Source organism: Aquarana catesbeiana, linkage group LG08, assembly GCF_042186555.1.
Source record: "Aquarana catesbeiana isolate 2022-GZ linkage group LG08, ASM4218655v1, whole genome shotgun sequence".
Lineage (NCBI taxonomy): Eukaryota > Metazoa > Chordata > Amphibia > Anura > Ranidae > Aquarana > Aquarana catesbeiana.
The window spans coordinates 275,318,385-275,341,263 of NC_133331.1; the positions used below are offsets into that span (position 1 = coordinate 275,318,385).

The following is a 22,879-nucleotide window of genomic DNA, read 5'->3' on the forward strand; positions in this document are numbered from 1 at the left end:
TGTCCAAATTGGGCCCAATTAGCCATTTTCCCTCCCCAGTGTCATGTGACTGGTTAGTGTTATAAGGTCTCAGGTGTGAATGGGGAGCAGGTGTGTTAAATTTGGTGTTATCGCTCTCACTCTCTAAGCCTCGGTTCACACCAGAGGCGGCACGACTTGCAGGTCGCCTCGCTGAGGCGACCTGCACACGACTGCCCGGGCGACTTGCAAAACGACTTCTGTATAGAAGTCTATGCAAGTCGCCCCAAGTCGCCCCCAAAGTCGTACAGGAACCTTTTTCTAAGTCGGAGCGACTTGCGTCGCTCCGATTAGAACGGTTCCATTGTACTGAACGGGACGCTACTTGTCAGGCAACCTAGGTCGCCTGACAAGTCGTCCTAGTGTGAACCGAGCCTTATACTGGCCACTGGAAGTTCAACATGGCACCTCATGGCAAAGAACTCTCTGAGGATCTGAAAAAAGAATTGTTGCTCTCCATAAAGATGGCCTAGGCTATAAGAAGATTGACAAGACCCTGAAACTTAGCTGCAGCACGGTGGCCAAGACCATAGAGCGGTTTAAAAGAACAGGTTCCACTCAGAACAGGCCTCGCCAGGGTCGACCAAAGAAGTTGAGTGCACGTGCTCAGCGTCATATCCAGAGGTTGTCTTTAGGAAATAGACATTTGAGTGCTGCCAGCATTGCTGCAGAGGTTGAAGGGGTGGGGGGTCAGCCTGTCAGTGCTCAAACCATACGCCGCACACTGCATCAAATTGGTCTGCATGGCTGTCATTCCAGAAGGAAGCCTCTTCTAAAGATGATGCACAAGAAAGCCCACAAACGAAAAAAGTTTGCTGAAGAAAAGCAGACTAAGGACATGGATTACTGGAACCATGTCCTGTGGTCTGATGAGACCAAGATAAACTTATTTGGTTCAGATGGTGTCAAGCGTGTGTGGCGGTAACCAGGTGAGGAGTACAAAGACAAGTGTGTCTTGCCTACGGTCAGGCATGTTGGTGGGAGTGTCATGGTCTGGGGCTGCATGAGTGCTGCCGGCACTGGGGAACTGCAGTTCATTGAGGGAACCATGAATGCCAACATGTACTGTGACATACTGAAGCAGAGCATGATCCCCTCCCTTCAGAGACTGGGCCGCAGGGCAGTATTCCAACATGACCCCAAACACACCTCCAAGACGACCACTGCCTTGCTAAAGAAGCTGAGGGTAAAGGTGATGGACTGGCCAAGCATGTCTCCAGACCTAAACCCTATTGAGCATCTGTGGGGCATCCTCAAACGGAAGGTGGAGGAGTGCAAGGTCTCTAACCTCCACCAGCTCTGTGATGTCATCATGAAGGAGTGGAAGAGGACTCCAGCGGCAACCTGTGAAGCTCTGGTGAACTCCATGTCCAAGAGGGTTAAGGCAGTGCTGGAAAATAATGGTGGACACGCAAAATATTGACACTTTGGGCCCAATTTGGACATTTTCACTTAGGGGTGTACTCACTTTTGTTTCCAGTGGTTTAGACATTAATGGCTGTGTGTTGAGTTATTTTGAGGGGACAGCAAATTTACACTGTTATACAAGCTGTACACTCACTACTTTACATTGTAGCAAAGTGTCATTTCTTCGGTGTTGTCACATGAAAAGATAGAATAAAATATTTACAAAAATGTGAGGGGTGTACTCACTTTTGTGAGATACTGTATGTATACCACCATGTGAATGTACATTTTGTCTACAGTAAGAAATATCAAAACTAAGATATAGAAAAAATATATATGCAATGAAAATAAAAAAATATATATAAACAAAAAAAAGAATAATAAAAAAATAATAAATGTTAAGAGGAAAACTAAGAAAAAAATGTAGCAAGAAATGACAAAATCCAAAAATAAGAGTAAAAAATAATAAAAAGTGATAAAAAAATCATTAAAAAAAATCAAATCGTCCCGTCGGCGTCAATGGTGGGGATCCAATCGTCCCGCTGGCGCCTATGACGTGGTCCTATCTTCCCACCGGCGCCAATGATGGGGCCCTATCTTCCCACTGATCACGACCGATGATTGAGGCTAAATTTATCTGACTTCCGCAATGATTCTCTTATTTTACAACCATTGATGCTCGCTAGATTGCCTAAGCTGCTGTACGAATAAAAAAGAACTAATAAAAAAGAAATAACCGCGCTAAATATAAGTGAAACACGTGAAGCAATCTCAAAGACTTCCGTGAGGAAATACATATATAAATACAAAGATGTTGAAAAATATTAAAAATCAAATTATGAAAAGTACATGGGTCAACACATGTATGTATGAATCAAACATGAGTGTCCATATGTAATATTTGCGAATAAAAATAAGTGTCCATATATAGTAACAGAAAATAAAAATGTGAAGTAATGATCTGAAAACAGTCCAAGAAAGACCCCTTGGGTGAATCCAACCAGAGTCAACGGTGTAAAAAATTTGAGTGACAACCCATACAGTATCTGCAAATACCCAATAATTGCGCTTACCGCAAGGCAAGCGAACACCAACCTGTATCACGTCTTGGTGTGGAGAATCCAGATGGTGCTCTTAGACTGTATACATCGTAGCACAAGGCAAGCCAACAACAGCTTGTGTTCAGTATTGGTTAACCACACCACACTACGTGATCCACCACCAGGCAAATAATGCGCTTACCGCAAGGCAAGCCAACCACAGCTTATGTTCAATAGCAGTATGAGAGATCCATTGGCGTTCTGGACTGCTTGCGGCAGGAACCGGGGGATACAGCAGAGACTCCAAAATGACATCTCACATGCATGTAAATAAAAAGAAACTGGCCATAGTGTAATACTGATAAAAACGATTTAATAGATAAAGGTAGAAAATCACATGAGTATGTAAAAATACAGCAAACAGCCGGCCGGCATAGCAAGCACCCGTCCACACTGAAAATGGCGATGACGTCAGAGCGTCAACCTCCCGACGTACGTTTCACCACAAATGGCGTTGTTTGGGGAACCTGTACGAATGTCTGATGAGATTTCCTGACTATGGTTTATAAAAACTTTATGAGCTACTTTTTTTTTTTTTTGGTCTGCACGGAGCAGCCCTGATGCTCCTCTTCTGGGATCCCCCGCCAGTGCTCCTGGCTCCTTCCCCCTGCCTGGTGTCCCCATAGCAAACCACTTTCTATAGCGGCACTTGTGTGGGGTTGATCCCGAGCTGCACTGTGTGTGTCCGTAGACACATGCAGTGTGGCTTGGCTCGGCCCACTCCTCACAGGCTGTGATTGGCAGCATCAGGAGCCAATGGCTCCAGCTGCTGCCTGTATGTCCACCAAGGAGAGAGATGCAGCGCTGGATTGAGATCAGGCTCAGGAGAGTGGGGGCTGGGGGGATCCTGTGTAAAGAAGTTTTCTTAGCCTTCATGCAGATAATGTATTTAAGGTTAAAAAAAAAAAAAAATGTTCTACTTTTACAACCACTTTAAAATGATGGAACCAAGTGCATACATGTACGTCTCCTTCAGTGCAGGGTAGGGAGCCATCACTTTTTGGAATGAAGGACTTGTTGGGCCTTGTAGTCTGACTGGTTTTATTGTCATGCTGACCCTCCAGTTACAACTATTCACAATATTTAGTTCTTATGGTGATGAGCGTGTGGCCTGTTAGGAGAACCAAGTAGAATATTCCCATTACACACATTCTAGGAGACGGCTTAAAACAGGGGTAGGCAACCTGGGGCCCTCCAGCTGTTTCCCATGAGGCATTGCAAGGTTGTTAGTTACAATTACTCCCAGAGGCATGGTGGGACTTGTAGTTCTGCAACAGCTGGAGGGCCCCGGGTTGCCTACCCCTGGCCTAAAGAAGTGAACGCCATAGTGACTGCCATCTGGGAGGGAACCAGTATCTACACAACTCCAAGCATACATCACCAGCACCCCATAGATCTTCAAAATAACCTCCAAAACTTTACTAAAGCAATTGCATACATATAAGCAAAGTGTGTGTGATATATATATTATATTATATTATATACACACAGTGTTTCAGGACCACTCCGGACTCCTTCATCAGGCATGTGTAATGGCAATATATGCTTTGACTTCTGTTAGTGGAACTGTCCTCTCCGAGACAGAGGCACAAACTGCACTGTGCCATGTACATCTATTTTCAAGGTAAATTTTTGTTTTAGTTTTTCATGATTTTGTGAGATTTATAAGCCCCCCCCTATATTTTATATACAGAGACATACAGAAAAGTTGGAGTAGACAGAAAGAAACAAGGATCTCTATAGGAACGTCATGATGGAGAACCGACCGCCCCTCACATCGCCAGGTAAGAGAAGACTTTCATTTCTTGTAAAGGAGAGAAGAATATTGAGGATCCACCTAGATACACACATCCTCTGATATAAAGACATAGAAACAATGTATTCAGTCAGTGTGTGTGTTTCCTACAGATGGATCCAGTAACGGAAATCCCCCAGAGAGATGTCCCCGTCCTCTGTATTCCCGGGACTCCAAACAGGAACATCAGGAGATCCCTCAGGAGGATCAGGTAGATGGGACTAAGGTTTTTAAGATAAAAAATGAATATTCCTCCGAATCATTAATTGGATATTTTTCTGTGTTATCTAGAATGATGGCCTGATTGTGGTTAAAGTTGAAGATAAAGAAGAGATGTCTACGATGGATGATGATCCATGTAAGGAGAAGGAGGGAATCCCTCCAGAGGTCAGCACAGGTGAGGAATAAACACTAAATCCAGAGAAGAGTCCCAGATTCTCCTTGTTCAGTCACTACAACAATCTCTTCTTCTCCCCCCTCCTCTGTCAGTAGACAGTAATGGGGAGACAGTATGTGCCCAGTGGGGGAGTCAGGAGACATCAGCCTCTATTAGACTCCGGCTCTCCTCCTCACATCATGTCATTGTGTGTTACCAGCCAAGAGATGTGACCAGTCTCCCCCCACACACACTCTCTGGGGTCTCTCATACATCTCAGTACAGGGGGCTTCACTCTCATCTTTATTTACAGACACCAGAGCCACTCCGAGAGACATCAAAGCCAGGGAGGAGGAAGATGGACATGTGAGCATTAAAGTGGAGGAAATTCCTATAGAGATCAGCACAGGTGAGTAATAAACACTACGGTAAATCCAGGGAAGAGTCCCAGATTCTCCTTGTTCAGTCACTACAACAATCTCTTCTTCTCCCCCCTCCTCTGTCAGTAGAATGTAATGGGGAGACAGTATGTGCCCAGTGGGGGAGTGCCCAGCCTCATGTGTGGTACCAACCAAGAGACATGACCAGTCTCCCCCCACACACACTCTCTGGGGTCTCTCATTCATCTCAGTACAGGGGGCTTCACTCTCATCTTTATTCACAGATCCCGGAGACATTCAGAGAGGAGTCAAAGCTGAGAAGGAAGAAGGAGGTCATGTGAGGATTAAAGAAGAAGAAATTCCCACAGTAATTGACACAAGTTAGTAATAATCACTAAATGCAGCTATTTATAATATAATAGTATCTGTTATGGTCCAATGAAAGTTATTTCAGAGATTTTAAGAAATTTTTCCAGATTGGATTATTAGGCTGGTAAATCGGATACTGTAAAATAGTAAATTCATACATACAAGATCCTTCTGACCCTGGAGTAGTATTCCCTCTATTCCCATTCAAAGAGGAGCAGGTGCATTGGGGATTCATGTAATCCAGCCTTTCTCAACCTTCTCAACACAGAGGAACCCTTGAAATAACTTTCTGGTCTCAGGGAACCCCTATTAAAAATAACTATAGCTAAAGCTCATGATACATTAGTGTGGTGGTCAGTGGGAAGAATTACCCCTTTACGGATGACTAAAAAAGATCAATGGTGTCAGTGAGAACATATCTGAGAGGTAGTAATTTCTCATTGCTCAAAGAACCCCCAGCAACTAATGGAGGAACCCTGGTTGAGAAACCCTGACGTAACCCTCAATGCGAACAGGGAGGAGGAAAGTAACAAGCTGTTGATCCCCTTTTGGCCTATACAGGTGAAGGAATTCTATGCTAGGGGTTTATTTAATGCCTCCTTTGTATCTCCTGTGATCCAATGCAAAGACATTCTGAGACTGTCACAGAGATATGATATAAGGAAAACCTTTCCAATATTTGCTTGAAGAAGCAGATCTTCTTCTGTGAAATGCATCCAGTTTACTGGCTGAACTATACTTACCTTCCATATGTGATCAAAATAAATCTTTTTCCTCTTAATGAGGACCACATTTGTAAGGCCAAGATATGTAATACAGGAACAGAGGTAGTTGTAAATGTATTCAAATGTAAAAAAGGCTTGCATGATGTTTTTATACAACTAATCTGCTGTATTTGTGTCAATTCACTAATCAGCTTGAAAACTTTGTATATACTGTATGTATTAAAAATCTCCTTTAGCTATGATCTAACTCTAAAGGAGATATAGTTGTGTTTGTTTATTTTTCTTAAGCTAGGTATACATCAGGGGTGCTCAACCAGTGGCACATGGGCCACATGTGACCCGTGGAGCCCTCTGATGTGGCCTGCAGCCTCATGCTCTGGGATGGCAGGTCGGCAAGCCCAAATCGTGGGTTGCCACCCCAGAGTATCAAGTAGATGGAACCAGCGCTGGAGGAAGTGAGTGGGTGCGGAGGGAGCAGGCGCCACATAAACCGGTGCTTCCTCTGTAGCGCCAGCTCCTGTCCCAGGAAAAGTGTACTTTCACCCACCCCCTTTCTGTACCCATATGAAAATGTTATCTTTTTTTTTAGACAGAGAGCTTTCTTTTGGTGGTATTTAATCTCCACTGACTTTTTTTTTTTTTGCTAAACAAATGAAAACGAACGGAAATTTTTAATTTTTTTGCAAATAAGTAATTTTCTTTATCGTACATCACGGGACACAGAGAAGCCATAATAACCAACTGGGTTATACGCCACCTATAGGTGAATGGACACTGGCAAAAAAAAAAAGACAGGAATTCCTCCCCTATATAACCCCTCCTACACAAGAAGTACCTCCGTTTTTTTCGCCAGGGTCTTGTAAGGTGATGGTCACGGTTTGGAGAAGCTCTCCATGAGCTAGCTAAGAAGATGGTCCTGGAACAGATCCTGAAGCATTTAAAGGGCTATATAATTGGATCCATCCGGACAGTGATGCACTAAAATGGATGGTACCCAAACCTCATTACACAAGAAGACTACGAGGTATTGCCTGTAATGTGACCCTTTGGGCACTGGACCCTGGGAAACTGGATCCTTGGTAAGAAAAAAGATCCCAAAGGAGTTCTGGCAGGGTGCTTTACAGGTCCAAGGGAGTGGCCCCATATTCAAGGGGACCCGGTCCTTGAAGGTCCAAGAGACGAAGACCCGCCGTCATGCGGGATTGGTAAGTGTTTTAAAAGCTTTTTTGCACTTGTCAAACCATTTTTTTTTTTTTTAGAACCAGGTGTTGTCATAACTTTTATGTCTACTGGGGGCAGTGGTGTTGCGGATGGAGGCACTTCTCTGTGGAGCTTCCAGCCAGGTTGATCCTATCAGGAGGCTCGCGGTTGTTCAGATTCCCCTGCCCCTGTGCATCTAGTTCTTACGCCGGCGCCTTTGGTGGCCCTTTCCCATCGCTGTTTATGTGGTCGAAGGGGGCGTGCACGGGAATGGTGCGGAAGAATGTGCACGTGGGAGGTGTGTGAGATCTGCACAGGATGCTACAAGCATGCACGTTGTAAAACGTGCACACCGGACATGCACAATAGATGCGGAATCGGCCATATTAGGAGCTGTTCCAGCCCTAGGCTTTTGTAAGCCGGCTGGAGGGGACACAGAGTGGCATCAGCTGGGCACGTGAGTCACTGTGGGTGGATGGATCAGGGCACCACAGGTCCTGTAAGAGCTGTAGTATTTACAGAGCGGTTAAAGTGCATAAAGGTGAGCTTTTTTTACCTCTGATTTTTTTTTGTCTCAGGCATGTCTTCCCGGAAGAGGAGTGGGGGAGGCGCAGCAGGAAGGGGTGCAAATGCACCACCATCAGTATTGGAGGATGCTAGCCTTACATCTGCTGTGTTTAACTCTCCTGAAAGACCTGAGGCAACTGGCCAGTCTGAGCCATTACGGTTGTCGGGCATTGTAGCAACAGCTAATGCTTCTGACTCAACCTACATTACAAAGGACGACTTAGCATCAGCTTTAGCTGGGCTAGAGAGGAAAATAGCAGGTATGATTGCTTCAGTTTCCCAAGGTGGAAGGACACAGGATAGATCCCCTTCACCTGAGCCCCCACCTGCATTGGAACAGGATTGGGTAGTAGATGTGGAAGGAGTGGCAATGAATGACCGGGAGGAAGGTCAGGCCACAGACTCCACTTCTGAGGTGTCAGGTTCTGAAGAACCATTTTCAGCCTTTCAATCCCAGAGACTGCTGAGCCAGTCCCTCATGGAGATGGTCCAATCAGATTTCAAATTGCCACCTGTGGAGGTCCCTGAAGTTTCCTTTTCTTCTTTAGGATCTCTGCAGCCTCCACAGAGTTTGCAGGCTTTTCCCTTGCATCCATGCTAGAGCAAATCATGTATGCTGACTGGGATCACCCGGATAAGCTGTTTATTCCTCCTAACAGGTTTGCACTTTTGTACCCTATGGAGAAAAAGTTTATAAGAAAATGGAGCATGCCGTCTGTGGACGCCACTATTTCCTCTGTGAATAAGAGTCTCAAGCCTCGTACACACGATCGGATTTTCCGACGGGAATTGTCTGATGACAGACTGTTGGCGGAAAATCCCACCGTTTGTACGCTCCATTGAACAATTGTTGTCGGATTTTCCACGGACAAATGTTGGATGGCAGGCTTATAAATTTTCCACGGACAAATGTCTATTGTCGGATTTTCCGATTGTGTGTACAAAAGTCCGTCAGACAAAAGTCCAAAGTACAAACACGCATGCTCGGAAGCAAGCATGAGCCAGAAGCGGTCGGTCTTGTAAACTAGCGTTCGTAATGGAGAATTAACATTCGTGACGTGGAAAATTATGAAATCTCGAAATGCAGCGCACAATTCTCTTCTTTAATGGGATAATAATGAAGCTGCTTTGCTGGTGATACTGATGGAGTTATTGCAAACACATTTTCAAAGGCTTTTTTTTTCTAGTGATATCAAGAATAATATTATTATACTTGTTGTTTTTTTTTTTTGTTTGTTTGTTTTTTGGTGCAAGTCACCACAACACCATTATTCCGTAGTTTTTTTAAATCATAGATGCAACTATGTTGGTGTCCCTTGTTAATTTTACATTGTATTTTTTAAAATGTAACTGCCTACTCCCAAACTGTCATTTTGAAGTAAAACGCATAGCCGAGTATTATTCTACACATTTTTTTTTTTTTTTTTTATTGTGCATTAAAAAACAAAAAACAAATAAAATTAGACATGCTATCTGCCAATAGAACTTAACCCAAAAGTGCATTCTATGCATCCAAAAATATAGAAAATATAACAAATCAAATCATTATTATTCAATCAAAAAATAAAAAATAAAAGCCTTATGCATGTGTCCTGCTTCTTAATATAGGGGGTCAACAATGCCAAGAGTTGGTAAAAGCAGGGGTCCGTCATCCGGAGATAATTCTGAAAATCATCCGGATTATTCTCCTAGAGCTCCCACAGCAAAGGCATATGACATAATTGGTCACGATTAATAAAGCAACCAATTTTTGGTCCAAGAAATCCTGTTCCTGGACTGGACTTGGGTCAAAGCAATAAATCCAAGGCCAATAATAAATAACCCGTTATCTCCTCCGATGCCGCAACATGGCTGGTTGACGAACGGCCGTTCAGAAACTAAATGAAAAGGGCAAAATGAAAAGCACAAATCAACACACACCACACTTCTACTAACACAAAATTAGCAGAAAGAGCCCAAAGGGTGCAGCTAAAGAGCTGAAAAAACACGTAGTACGTCACTATGTTCGTGTTTGTTGACCCACAATTCCTTGCCATTTGTATGCAAGACAAGTTCCTGGCCACGCCCTTCGGACAAAAATCTGTGGTTTTGTCTTCGGAAAATACAATCATGTGTACGAGGCTTTACCTGTCCTGTAGATAATGCCCAGGTGTTTAGGGATCCAGCAGATAAGAAATTGAAGTTCATTTGCTATTGCCAGGTCTGCTGTACAACCAGCAGTGGCGGCTATCGGTATCTGTCAGTCTTTAAAGGACCAGGTGAAGTGGGTAACTAAGTGTTCTTGTTCAAGGGGTACCTGCGGAGGATTTGGCAGAATTACTTCTGGCCTTATGTTTCACAGTAGATGCCCTTAAGGATTCCATACAACAGATGTCCCGGTAGGCCCTGCTGTCAGTACATATGCGCAGTATTCTTTGGTTAAAAAGCTGGGTTGCAGAGTTATCCTGCAAAAGATGACTAGCTGGTTTTCCCTTTTCATGGGGAGCGGCTATTTGGAGAAAACCTGGATAAATATATCCAGAAGATTTCAGGGGGTAAGAGTGCGCGTCTACCAGTTAACAAGAGGAGCAGATGACCTTCCTTCAAGGTGTCTAGTGCTTCAGTACCCAGCACTTCTAATTTCAGGCAGTATCGACGGCCTCAGCTGTCTGGTTCTAGGGGAAAGCCTCAAGGCCAAGGGCAGAAAAAGCCCTGGGGCCAGAGACCCCCTAAGGTCAGTCCCAAGCCTTCCTTATGAAGGGGCTCCCCCACTCACGTGGTTCTCAGACACCTGGGAAGAAGTGATCCGAGACAGGTGGGTTATTTCAGGTGCCCCCCTTTCTCGGTTCCTAAGGTCCAACGTCCCCATAGACCCGGTAAAGAAGAGGTCTTTTCTTCAGGCAATAGATCAACTAAGGTTACCAGGAGTGATTTCAGAGGTTCCAATCATTGAAAGATTCAAGGGTTTTTACTCAAATCTTTTCATAATTCCAAAGCCAAATGGAGGTGTAAGGCCTATTCTGGACCTCAAGGCTCTGAATCAATTTCTGGTCATTCGTTCTCTCCGAATGGAGTCAGTTCATTCAGTGGTAGCCTCCTTACACGGGGAAGAATTCCTGGCATCCATAGACATCAAGGATGCGTACCTACACGTGCCAATCTGCAGGTCCCATTAAAGGTTTCTGCGATTCGCGGTGGGCTACCAACATTTTCAGTTTGTGGCACTGCCCTTTGGGTTAGCCATGGTGCCTCGGGTATTCACAAAGATATTGGCTCCGGTATTGGCAGTTCTAAGATCTCAGGGAATATCGGTTGCAGGATACATGGACGATCTACTATTGATAGATCAAACGGTTCGAGACCTGAGGCGAAATGTAGCTCGGACAGTTCAATACTTGGAGCGTCCGGGTTGGGTTCTGAATTGGTCAAAATCGGCCCTGCAGCCGGTTCAGCGCCTAGAGTATCTGGGGCTAATACTAGACACAGTCAAGGCAAAGGTATTCTTGCCACCAGAGAATGTCAGAGTCATGGAAAACCTTGTCCAGGTCATAAAGGGGAAAAGATATCCCTGCATTTGCCTGTGTATGAGGCTACTGGGGAAGATAGTATCTTCATTCGAAGCAGTCCCTTATGTACAGTTCCACTCCAGACCACTTCAGAGCAACATTCTGTCTGTCTGGAACAAGACTATCCAGACTCTGGACTGGCACATGTTTCTTCGGCTGAGGGTGCGTCAGAGTCTCAGTTGGTGGATGTTGACCAGGAATCTGGTAAACGGAAGGTCCTTTTTTACCTGTGGTCTGGAAGGTGGTGACGACAGCCGCCAGTCTCTCTGGATGGGGGCAGTCCTAGAGGAGGCTACCGTCCAGGGAGAGTGGTCCTGGAGGGAGAAGAGCTTGCCCATCAACCTTTTGGAGATTCGGGCAGCTAGCTTGGCTCCAAGATTCTGGACTTCCAGACTACAGGGATGTCCTATGAGGGTCCAGTTGGACAATGCCATGGTTGTGGCATATATCAATCACCAGGGGGGCACCAGGAGTCAGACAGCCCAGAAGGAAGTGCATTGCATGCTGACCTGGGCAGAAAGATTTGTTCCATCCCTATCGGCGGTGTTTATTCTGGGAGTGGAGAATTGGCAGGCGGACTTTCTGAGTTGCCAGCAGATGTTACCAGGGGAGTGGTCCCTTAATCCTGAGATCTTTGCATCAATCTGCTGCCGATGGGGGTTCTGGATGTAGACCTGCTGGCGTCCAGGTTCAACGGGAAACTTGACAGCTTTGTGTCCAGAACCAGGGACCCGCTGTCTTTAGGGGCAGATGCCCTGATAATTCCGTGGGATCAGTTTTCCCTGATATATGCCTTCCCCCCAATCTGGCTGTTGCCAAGGCTACTATGCAGGATCTGGGAAGAGAGAAAGTTGGTAATCCTAGTAGCTCCGGCCTGGCCCAGAAGGACTTGGTACGGCCAGAATGTAAGACTGGCGGTGGGAAACCCCTGGGTTCTTCCACTCCGTCCGTATCTGCTCTCACAGGGTCCAATATTCTGATGTTCTGTTTATATTGCCAGGTCTAAAGATGGGACAGGCAGCATCTAAGTCAACTATTTCTCAGTGGATCCGCCAAGTGATTGTTCAGGCATATGGTTTAAAGCAGGGATATGCAATTAGGTGACCTCCAGCTGTTGCAAAACTACAAGTCCCATCATGCCTCTGCCTCTGGGTGTCATGCTTGTGACTGTCAGAGTCTTGCTATGCCTCACAGGACTTCTAGTTCTGCAACAGCTGGAGGTCCGCTAATTGCATATCTCTGGGTTAAAGGGTAAGGCTCCGCCTTTTCCGGGAAGGGCACACTTTACCAGAAGAGTGAGTGCTTCATGGGCAGTTTGTCATCAAGCATTGATGGCTCAGATTTGCAAGGCTGTTACTTGGTCACTATGTTTTATTAAGTGAATGTTAGGACTCAGGAGGATGTTGCATTTGGATGCAGTGTACTGCATACAGCAATATAGATCCTGTTCTGCTGGTAAATCTTTGGTTATAATGGGTTCCCTCCCCTCAAAAAGCATTGCTTGGACGTCCCAGTTAGTTATTATGGCTGCTCTGTGTCCCATGATGTACAATAAAGAATATAGGATTTTTTTTCTACAGCTTACCTGTAAAATTCTTTTCTTGAAGTACGTCACGGTACACAGAGATCCCTCCCCTCTTGTCTGGGAAGTTTATTGCTTGCTACAAAACTGAGGTACTTCCTGTGTAGGAGGGGTTATATAAGGGAGGACTTCCTGTCTTTTTTTTTTTTTTTTTTTTTTTTTTTTTTGCCAGTGTCCATTCACCTATAGGTGGCGTATAACCCAATTAGTTATTGTGGATGCTCTGTGTCCCGTGATGTACTCCAAGAAAATGATTTTACAGGTGAGCTGTAGAAAAAAAATCCTAATTTTTCACTTTCATTCACTGATGAGGCTGCACTGATGAGGTTGCGCCGATGGGCACTGACGAGGCTGCACTGACAATCAGGGCACTTATGATCAGTGCCCTGATTATCAGTGTAAATGTGCCCTGTCAGCCATGCCGGTTAACGGCTCTCTTTTCCTTGCATGGTGACAGCCGATAAGGAAAGGAATGCTGATAACCGGCAAGTTTGTTTACATGTGGTCAGCTGTGATTGGACACAGCTGATTACATGGTAAAGGTCTGTTGTGATTGGACAAAGGCTACAGCGGTCACAGAGCGCACCTGAGGCATGTTCTGGGAGAACATCTATGGACGCCCTCCCAGAACTAGAGTATTGAGGTAGTTAACCACTTCCCGCCCATCATATAGCAGAATGACGGTCGCAAAGTGGTTAAGTTATCTTCACTGGGCGTCATATGGCGTCCAGCAGGATAAGCCACTCGTGCACAGAGTGGCGATCAGTGGTGCGGTGTGTCGCTCGGACACACCGCATCTCTGATCCCGGTAAAGAACCTATGAACTGTGCTGCACCCACAGTGTGAAAGCAGCCTTAGAGGGGGCTCAGGACAGTAAGTGCATAATTTACATTTGGACTTTGGGGGTTTGGTATAACCCCACAGTTGAGATGTGTTTTACCACACATCCCCAACCACTGGTGTAGCATCAGGGGTTGCAATGATGACCCCGTCCCATTCTCCAGGGGGTCTGCACATTTTACACTTGGACAGGAGGGGTGGCGAGGGCGGCCTATACAGGAACTGATTTTGTCCATATTTTCCTCCTGCAACCGCTAAAAGTCAACGTCTCCTCTCCCTCCCACTGGCATTCAGCGGCTGCAGGTGGAAAATGTTCATTATGCTATTTAAAATAAAGAATTTGAAATTCAGACCATTCAGTTCATTTTGACACACCCCTGGTTACCAAATTACCGTATTTATCGGCGTATAACACGCACCTTAATTTTAAGAGGGAAGTTTTAGGAAAAAAAGTTACATTTTAAATAAATTTGAAGCAAAATAAGGGTCACAGTCCAATCAATGCAGCCCCACCATTGCCCATCTGCAGCCTCACCATTGCCAATTAATGGAGCCTGCTCATTGCCCATCTGCAGCCTTACCGTTGCCCATCTGCAGCCCCACCATTGCCCATCTGCAGCCTCACCATTGCCAACTAATGGAGCCTGCTCATTGCCAATCTGCAGCCTCACCAGTGCTGGATTACACACAGCCACAATCTCCTGTGTACCCGACTCTCAGTCACACACAGTCACGGCTCCTAAGATAGACAAAACAGTGGTCCAACAGGCCAGGAGGCGGGACTGTGTGTGACTGAGCGCCAGGTACACAGGAGATTGTGGCTGTGTGTAATCCGTGGTGCTCGCCCCTCTTCCCCTCAGACAGCAGGAATCGGTGAAAAACACACACACACATGATTTCCCCCTGACTTTCAGGGGGAAAAAGTGTGTGTTATCCACCGATTAAATACAGTACTTAAGTGGCCCCCGCTCTTCAAAAGCTTGAGCACCCTTGGTATATGTGTTTGAGTTTTTTTGCATTGATCAACGAGTTGAACGAAAAAAACTCTTTCTGGCACCCACACAAGCAATGTCGATGCAGGGATCTCACCTTCTGGACTCCCCCTATCAGAATACACAGTACAGTGGTGCAGTCGATTTAAATGCTGGTTTTCCAGCAAGAGCGTTCAAAAGATGCTGGTCTAATGACTAGCTTCTGTTGAACTAGGAGGGGTACACATGAACCAAAATTTGTCCAGTTTATGCTGAACTGGCCAAATTTGAATGCATGTATACTGAGCTTTAGTTATTTAAAGGAGCAAGGAAGGGTTAGACCCTCTAGTCAGGTTTTTCCAGGACTTCCCCTAGAGAGATTCTTCCTGTCCTGCTAATATTTTACCAGACAGGATGTTAAAGAAGCTCTCTAATAGCAACACTAACATATAACCCTTCCTACTCTACCTAAACTTTTTTGGCTTGACATAGTTGTCGCTTCTTCTTTCCCACAGATGAACAATACAGAAACTATAACATTGTTGTTATCTCGACATTTGGTAAAACAGAACATGAGGACATCACAACCAATTCTTCAGAAGAAAATCCCATCACCCAACATCTCCATCCAACACCTCATGGTGCAGATCTGTCATCTTCTGAAAGCTGCAAATATTTAAATCAGAAAGCTCATCTTCCTTCAAACAAGGGGTCTCACCCAGTGGAGGAACCTCAGGAGCCCTACTCTTGTTCAGAGTGTGGGAAGAGTTTTTCCTGTAGAAAAGTTCTTATTGAACATCAGAGAACTCACGGCAGAATGAAGAGCTTTTCATGTTTCGAATGCGGGAAAGATTTTGCTTCTAAATCTTATCTTAAAACACACCAAAGAAGTCACACAGGGGATAAGACTTATTCGTGTTCAGTGTGTGGGAAGTGTTTCTCCCTATTGCCTGTTCTTATTAACCACGAGAGAACGCACACCGGAGAGAAGCCATTCTCATGTTCTGAATGTGGGAAATGCTTCACACAGAAATCATCTGCAATAATGCACCAGAGAATTCACGCTGGAGTGAAGCCGTTTTCATGTTCTGAATGTGGAAAATGTTTTCGCCGTAAAGGAGCCTTGATGGACCATCAACATGTACACATGGAAGAGAAGCCATTTTCCTGTGTGGAATGTGGGAAATGTTTTTCCTCTAAAAAAGTTCTTACTGAACATCAGAAAACTCACAACGGAATGAATGAATTTACGTGTTCAGAATGTGGGAAAGATTTCTCTTCTAAATATTCTCTTGTGGCCCACCAAAGACGTCACACGGGGGAAAAGCCTTTTTCCTGTTCAAAATGCGAGAAGTGTTTTTCCCTATTGTCCATTCTTATTAAACATGAGAGAACGCACACTGGAGAGAAGCCGTATTCATGTCCTGAATGTGGGAAATGCTTTGCACAGAAATCATCCGTAGCAGTGCACCAGGTAACTCACAGCGGAGAGAAGCCGTTTTCATGTTCCGAATGTGGAAAATGTTTTCCCAGGAAACAAGCCTTGGTCTATCACCAACGTGTACATACCGGAGAGAAGCCGTTTTCCTGTCTGGAATGTGGAAAATGTTTTTCCATATTGGCTAGTCTTAAAAGACATGAGAAGACACACACGGGGGAGAAGCCATATTCATGACCTAAATGTGGAAAATGTTTCACTGTGTTGCCTGATCCTGAACACATAAGAAAACGCAGATGTGCTCTTAGCCCAACATAAGGAAATTCGTTCCTGACCAAAACGGACTTACTAAACGCCAAATATGTCATGTGGGGTAAAAGCCTTTTTCAGGCTGGGAGTGTGGGAAATGTTTTTCTCAGAAAAGCAATCTCATTACACATGTGAGAAGTCGCCTGGGAGAGAAGCCGTATTCTTATACAGACTGTGGAAACTGTGCTTTTGGCCTGAAATGTGTTTTTGAGAAATACGGACTTATTAGACACCAAACATGTTGCATGGGGTAAAAGCCTTTTTCATGCTGGGAGTGTGGAAAATGTTTTTGCTTTTCTGAGATTCTCATTACACGCAAGAGAAGTCACACCAGAGAGAAGCTGTATTTATGCCAGGAGTGAGGGAAATGGTTTTTCCCAGAAAAGCAATCTCGTTATATACAAGAGAATTCACACCGGAGAGAAGCCGTATTCCTGCACAGACTGTGAAAAGTGTTTTTCCACCACAACAGATCTTATTTCACACCAGAGAAAAGCCATATTCCTGTTCGGAGTGCGGCAAATTATTTTAGTTGAAAACCTGTCTGATCAGACATCAGCATGTGCGCACAGGAAAGAAGCCATGTCTGTAGATCTCATCTTTGTCATGAAATGGCTCCCATGTCTTGTGGTCAAGCTGAAACACCAAGTTAATGCTGAACTAGTTCGTTTTTTTTTTTTTTTTTTTTTTTTTTTTTTATCACAATCACAGCAAATTTCAGTAAAGATTATAACTGTATTATTATCCTGTATTTGTGTGTACATTATTTTCTCCTACCAGTGCACTAAAAGGCTTACAGTGTACGTCAGGGCAAGAATCAAACATATTGGGTATATTGTTTTCAGTACATGCACACCTCCCCATAGTTCACTTTTTAACCACTTCCATACCGGGCCTATTCTGGCACTCCCCTGCTACATGTACAAATCATTTTATCAGAACCCCCAAAAATTATGTTTTTGTTTTTTGTTTTTTTTTTGTTTTGTTTTTTAGCAGAGACTCTAAAGAATAAAATGGCAATTGTTGCAATTTTTTACGTCCCACTGTATTTTCACAGGAATTTTTCAAACGCGTTTTTAAAAAATGCGTTTGCTTCTGTGAGCGAGCACGTGGGGGCAGAGGCACTTTACATTTTTTTTTTTTTTTTTTTTTTTTTTTCTTTTCCCCTAAAAAAAAAAATATTTTCATCACTTTTATTCCAGTTACAAGGAATATAAACATCACTTGTAATAGGAATAGTACGTGACAGGTCCTCTTAATGGAGAGATGTGGGGTCTATAAGACCCCACATCTCTCCTCCAGGCTGGAAAGACCGAGATAAAAAAAAAAAAAAAGAACTGTGTTGGCCTTTTCAGCCGAGTCCCTGGCATTTTTTACTTTCACTGGCTCGGATGTGACGTCATACCGTCGTGCCCGGGCCTCCGAGGGTCATAGAGATGCAGCTGCAGGCATCATTCAGATATCTCCACTCAAAGTCCAGGATGTCATATGATGTCCTTGGGCTGGAAGTGGTTAAAAAAAGCTGCAAGTACGGGAAAATTTCTCTGTTGACCTGCCAGAAATCCAGAGTGCAGCTAACACCTTGTTTGGGCTTAGAGCCACTGAAATCCCACCCAGGACTGACAGCCCTACTGTCTGTTCCCATTCTACGTGCACAAATTGATTTCTTCCAAGCAAAACAAGGCTACTGCTTTGACTCTCAAGAGTCGGCCCCTGTGCTGTGTATAGTTAGTTCTGGAGCTACGTCTATGTTAACAGGGACTGACCTCCCAGCAGCTGCTCCTGCAAGAATTTTACAAGCCTGGTGATGATGTCACAGGGAGTAATATAAGACGTTTCTCATTTCAGGAATAATCTAATGTAAAACAAAAAATGCTACAATATACCTGGGTGGACGGGAAGGGGTTTTGACGGTAAGTTTAGGTAATGCTTTTGTGTGCGCTTAAACCACTTGCCCACCGGAAGGTTTACCCCCCTTCATGACCAGGACAGTTTTTGTGATACGGCACGTTAATTTAACTGACAATTGCACGGTCGTGCGATGTTGTACCCAAATAAAATGTATGTTCTTTTTTTTCCCCACAAATAGAGCTTTCTTTTGGTGGTATTTGATCACCTCTGTGGTTTTTATTTTTTGCGCTATAACCGAAAAAAAAGGAATTTTGGGAAAAAAAAAAACAATATTTCTTCTATAAAACATATCCAATAAAAATGTAAAGAATCAAATGTCTTATCAATTTAGGCCAATATGTATTCTGCCACATGATTTTGGTAAAAAAAAAAAAAAAAAAACAATAAGCTTATATTGATTGGTTTTCCACAAAAGTTCTAGCGTCTACAAACTATGGGATAGATTTATGGAAAAAATGTTTAACTAGTAATGGCGGCAATTAGCGACTTATAGCAGGACTGCGACATTGCGCTGGACAAATCTGACACTAAAAGGGATACCAAGACAGTAATCGGTGCTAAAGATATGCACTGTCACTGTACTAATGACACTGGGGTTAACAGGGGCGATCAAAGAGTTAAATGTGTTCCTAGGGCGTGCTTACTAACTGTGGGGGAGGTGCTTGTACTGTGGAAAGGCAGAGATCCGTGTTCCTGCTTAGCAGAAACACAGGATCACATCCTTTCCTTGTCACAGAACGCAATCTGCCTTGTTTACATAGGCAGACCGCTGTTATCCCTGTTTCCCGAACAATAGGCAGGTCCTGGCGGACATTGCGTCCGCCGGACTCGCTGAGTCGATTCCTGCTGTGTCCAATCAGCGTGTGCGTGCTCCAGACCTGGAAGTGCAGGATTACATACAGGTACGTGATCCTGCACAGGGAAGCCGCTTTACTGCTGTATATGTACTGTATACAGTTGGCAAGTGGTTAATTACTGATATTATTATTTTTTTTAATACTAGAATTTCCCATATTACACATGCTCCAGCTGTGTAAAGAACTACATGGCCCAGCGACCTAAAGAGCCTGCGCGTATGTGTCCCCAGTCATTTACAGTAGAGTGGAGCTGCTTTCAATCCTGGACAAAAACAGCATCATATGTCACATGGTAGTTCTTTTCCTGGGATCGCGCACCACAGGGTGGTTCCACTGGATCAAGAGCGGCTCTGGAAAGCAGAGCCAACAATAAAGGGACTGGGTGACACTGTAGGAATAAGCAATCCTTACAACATAAAGGAGCTGCAGACAATGTAAGTCTCAAGGTCAGCTGCTGATTTTTATGTGTCGTTTTATATCACTTTAAGCCCCGGTTCACACCTGTCACATTGCATGTGATTCACACAGGAATCGTACCACATTCCTGTGCAAATCGTATGCGATTCTGTGCGGTGTGATCTGAGTCCATTCATTTTTTATTGGCTCAAATTTCACCACATCCGCGTAAAAAAGGTGTGGGCAGATTTTATGTTCACGCTGGAACCAGATCGCATGGGTGTTCATACCCATGCAATCTGGTTCAGGCAAACCCACTGCGTTTTGCAAGCTGCTTTTGCGGTGTCCTTAACTTCTAATTGACACCTGCAGCGGTGCAGGAAATGCAAAGGAATCGCTGCGTTTTCTGCATCACATCAGTGTGAACCGGGAGAAGTATGGGTTTGTAAAAAAATTAAAATAAACATACGTACTCTATGCTGCAGCTGCCCCACATCCACTCTAAGCCCAAGAACTGAGCAATACATGACTGATGATCACTCAGTTCTCTGTCTGCTTGGAATGGAGAGCAGTAACTGTCAGTCACTCTTCTCCTCCAGCATTTACTGGAGCATTGGAGGTGACGAACACAGCTGGCTCTGCTGAGAGGTGGATCCAGCTGTCAATCAGGAAGCTGAGTACATCCTGACAGTATGGTCAGAATCCTTCCTACGCCTGGAGTGCCTCTGCCAGTTGTGACCCATTATGCCCCGTACACACGAGCGGATTTTCCGTTGGATGGTTTTTCCGCTCATGCTTGCATACACACGGTCACACAAAAGTTCTCTGAACTTTCTACCACCAAGAACGCGGTGACGTACAACACTACGACGAGCCGAGAAAATGAAGTTCAATGCTTCCGAGCATACCTAGGAATTTTGCGCGTCGGAATTTTTATGATCCACAAATTGAGAACATGCTCTTAATCTTTTGCTGGCCGAAATTCCGCCAGCAAAAGTCCGAGGGAGCATACACACGATCGCATTTTCTGACCAAAAGTTCTCATCGGACTTTTGCTGGCGGAATTTCCAATCGTGTGTACGGGGCATAAGCGATGTATGGCCAAAAAAAGCTCTTTTAATGGCTCATTTTGTCAAGGAGATGGCCCTGCTGCCTGCCAAAGTTTATGGTGATGGCTTTACAAGGACAAATGCCATAACAAGTGGTACCCACATTTAGATCCATGTCAAGTGAGATGCAGGGGCTGCACAGACACAGTCACTGCTCCCAATTTAACATCTATGGTATCTGGCACCACATTGATAAAGTCACGTGACGTGACGCAACGCGTTGGGAGGAGCCAGTGACGACATTTGATGTGTCTGTACGAAGTACACTGGATGTGGTAGGTGGAGAGGAAATCGCTCTGACTGTTCTTTAGCACTGATTACCATAGAAGTACATGTGAGTGGATCCACCTGTGCCTTTGATGCTGTTGATGCACTTTATGCTGATCATTGCGCAATGATGATTTTCTTTTATTCCATGAATGCAACACCATAATCGGATGATTTAAGAGGAAGAGCGGGAGGTAGCAGCAGAGCATGATTTATGCTATGTAGCCCACTGAGAGTGAACTTACTACACCCAGAAACTATTTTGTTTTTTTCCTTGTATTTGATACATGTTGAGACTATCATTGATTTTGGCTATATCCATATACACTGTATAGGGCTGCATTATGCCCCACCACTGGTGATTGAACATAGCAATTATTGATGGTATTTTGATATGCTTATTGCTGCCATTTTTTACATATTTGGTTTTATCACTTAGCACTCTTATGTGTTTTTCGCTAGTTTTCCACTACCCATTTGGAGTTTGTGCATATATTAGGAAGTTAATTTATAGCGCACTATTATTCGCTTTATCATTTACTATAGGGGTATCAGAACACTCTTAGAATGGTTGCGGCTTGATTATTTAGGTAATTTCTAATTTTGAATCAATATACACTATATCAGCGCTCTAGTACACCATTGTATATCTGGCACCAAGCCGTCAGTAGCAGATCCTTAAGTCCTCTAAGTGTTCCGTCCCCACCTCACAATTCTACAGCTGCTCCATTGAATTGAGATTTGGAGGCCAAGTCAACACTTCAAACTTCTTGTGCTCCTCAAACCATTTTTGCAGTGTGGCAGGATGCAATATGCTGATGAAAGAGGCCACTGCCTTTAGGGATATCGTTTCCATGAAGGGGTGTATTTGGTCAGCAACAATGTTTAGGTAGGTGGTTTGTGTCAGGTAACATCCACATGAATGGCAGGAACCAAGGTTTCCCAGCAGAACGTTGCCCAAAGCATCTTGCTGCCTCCCCCGGCTTGTCTTCTTCCCATACTGCATCCTGCTGCCATCTCTTCCCCAGGTAAGTGACACACACGCACCCGGCCATCCACATGATTCATCAGATCAGGCCACCTTCTTCCATTGCTCCGTGCTCCAGTTCTGATGATCATGTGCCCATTGTTGGGGCTTCTGGCGGTTGACACGGGTCAGCATGGACACCCTGACCGTCCGGTCTGCGGCTACGTAGCCCCATACACAACAAACTGCGATACTCAATTTTTCTGCTTTCAACACACCAACTTCAGGGACTTCTTAGGATTGCTGCCTAACATATCCCACCCACTTTCAGACGTCAATGTAATGCAGGGATCTTCAAACTTTGGCCCTCCAGCTGTTGTGGAACTACACATCCCATGAGGCATTGTAAAAATCTGACATTCACAGACATGACTAGGCATGATGGGAATTGTAGTTCCTGAACAACTGGAGGGCCGTAGTTTGAAGACCCCTGATGTAATGGAATAATCAGTGTTATTCACTTTACCTGTCGGGTCATAAAGTTATATGTGTATAGATGGATTTTTTTTTTAGTTTCTTGTGAAAGTTGAGCACATCTACTGATATAATAAATAATATCCCAGCTGGAGGACTTTCCTCCTTCCATAACACACAGAGGTGTAGTGGGTAGCACTCTCGCCTAGCAGTAAGAAGGGTCACTGGTTCGAATCCCAACCACAACACTACCTGCCTGGAGTTTGCATGTTCTCC

General features: G+C 44.4%; 1 protein-coding gene across 1 annotated transcript in view; it reads left to right on the forward strand.

Annotated features, from left to right (window-relative positions):
• Positions 1-22,879, forward strand: part of LOC141106744 (uncharacterized) — a 54,655-nt gene that overhangs the window by 22,785 nt on the left and 8,991 nt on the right. The window contains 6 exon segments of the mRNA XM_073597672.1: positions 4,612-4,717; positions 5,010-5,105; positions 5,361-5,456; positions 15,391-16,611; positions 16,704-16,872; positions 16,943-17,285. Of these exon segments, the coding sequence (XP_073453773.1) occupies positions 4,612-4,717; positions 5,010-5,105; positions 5,361-5,456; positions 15,391-16,611; positions 16,704-16,872; positions 16,943-17,285 (2,031 nt within the window).